This window comes from Meleagris gallopavo, unplaced genomic scaffold, assembly GCF_000146605.3.
Source record: "Meleagris gallopavo isolate NT-WF06-2002-E0010 breed Aviagen turkey brand Nicholas breeding stock unplaced genomic scaffold, Turkey_5.1 ChrUn_random_7180001854197, whole genome shotgun sequence".
Taxonomy (NCBI): domain Eukaryota; kingdom Metazoa; phylum Chordata; class Aves; order Galliformes; family Phasianidae; genus Meleagris; species Meleagris gallopavo.
In genome coordinates this window covers 23,651-24,718 of record NW_011120659.1, presented here as the reverse complement: position 1 = coordinate 24,718, position 1,068 = coordinate 23,651, and the positions used below count along the sequence as shown (strand labels likewise).

At 60.7% G+C, this 1,068-nt stretch overlaps 1 protein-coding gene across 1 annotated transcript in view; it reads left to right on the top strand.

Moving 5' to 3' along the window:
* LOC104915829 (UPF0577 protein KIAA1324) overlaps positions 1-1,068 on the top strand; it is a 6,263-nt gene that overhangs the window by 2,859 nt on the left and 2,336 nt on the right. Inside the window, 1 exon segment of the mRNA XM_031557549.1 lies at positions 176-510. Within this exon segment, the coding sequence (XP_031413409.1) occupies positions 176-510 (335 nt within the window).

Sequence of the window (1,068 nt, the reverse complement as noted above, 5' to 3'; positions counted from 1 at the left end):
CATCCCCACGTGTCCCCGCAGTCCTGGGGGTGGGGGGGTGTCGGGCTCCCCCCGGGCATCACTGACGGGTGGCACTCTGGGGAGCGGAGGGGGACACGGCACCTGGCTGTCCCCGCTGGGGTGGCACCAGCTCTGCCAACCTCTGACATCCCACGTGGGTGGCACCGTCTCCTGATGGGTGACAGCCGTCCCTGACCGTCCAACGTGGGTGACACCCTCCAGCCCTCTGCACGTCCCGGTGGGTGACAACACCTGGCTGGGTGGCACGATGGGACCCCATTGGGTGACAGCAGTCCCCCACTCTGGGCAGATCCGCTCCCTCTGCTACAGTGACTGCACCTTCTCACTGGCGCTGCCCGGCCGCACGCTGCACTACGACTTCTCAGCGCTGTCTGCCAGCACCGCCTTCACCAGCGGCCCCAGCTTCACCTCCAAAGGCCTCAAATACTTCCATCACTTCAACATCAGCCTCTGCGGCAACCACGTGAGTGGGGGGGCACGGAGCAGGGGGTGACACGAGTGCGCGTGTGTGCAAGCAGTTGCACCGAAGCACGCAAACATTTGCCAGCTCTTGCAATGGTGCTCAGTCACAAACACGACTGCACACTTGTGAAAGCACGTGGGTACGTGTGTTACGTGCGTGTAGTGTGCAGACGTGGCTGCATGTTAGTGCAAACACATGCAGCACTCGCACACACAGCAGCACTCACACTCACACTCGTGGCAGCACTCACACTCACACTCGTGGCAGCACTCACACTCACACTCACGGCAGCACTCACACTCACACTCACACACACATGGCAGCACTCATTCGTGGCAGCACTCACACTCACACTTGTGGCAGCACTCACACTCACACTCACACTCATGGCAGCACTCACACACTCACACTCACACTCACACTCGTGGCAGCACTCACACTCACACTCGTGGCAGCACTCACACACTCACACTCACACTCGTGGCAGCACTCACACACTCACACTCACACTCACACTCACACACTCGTGGCAGCACTCACACACTCACACTCACACTCACACTCGTGGCAGCACTCACACACTC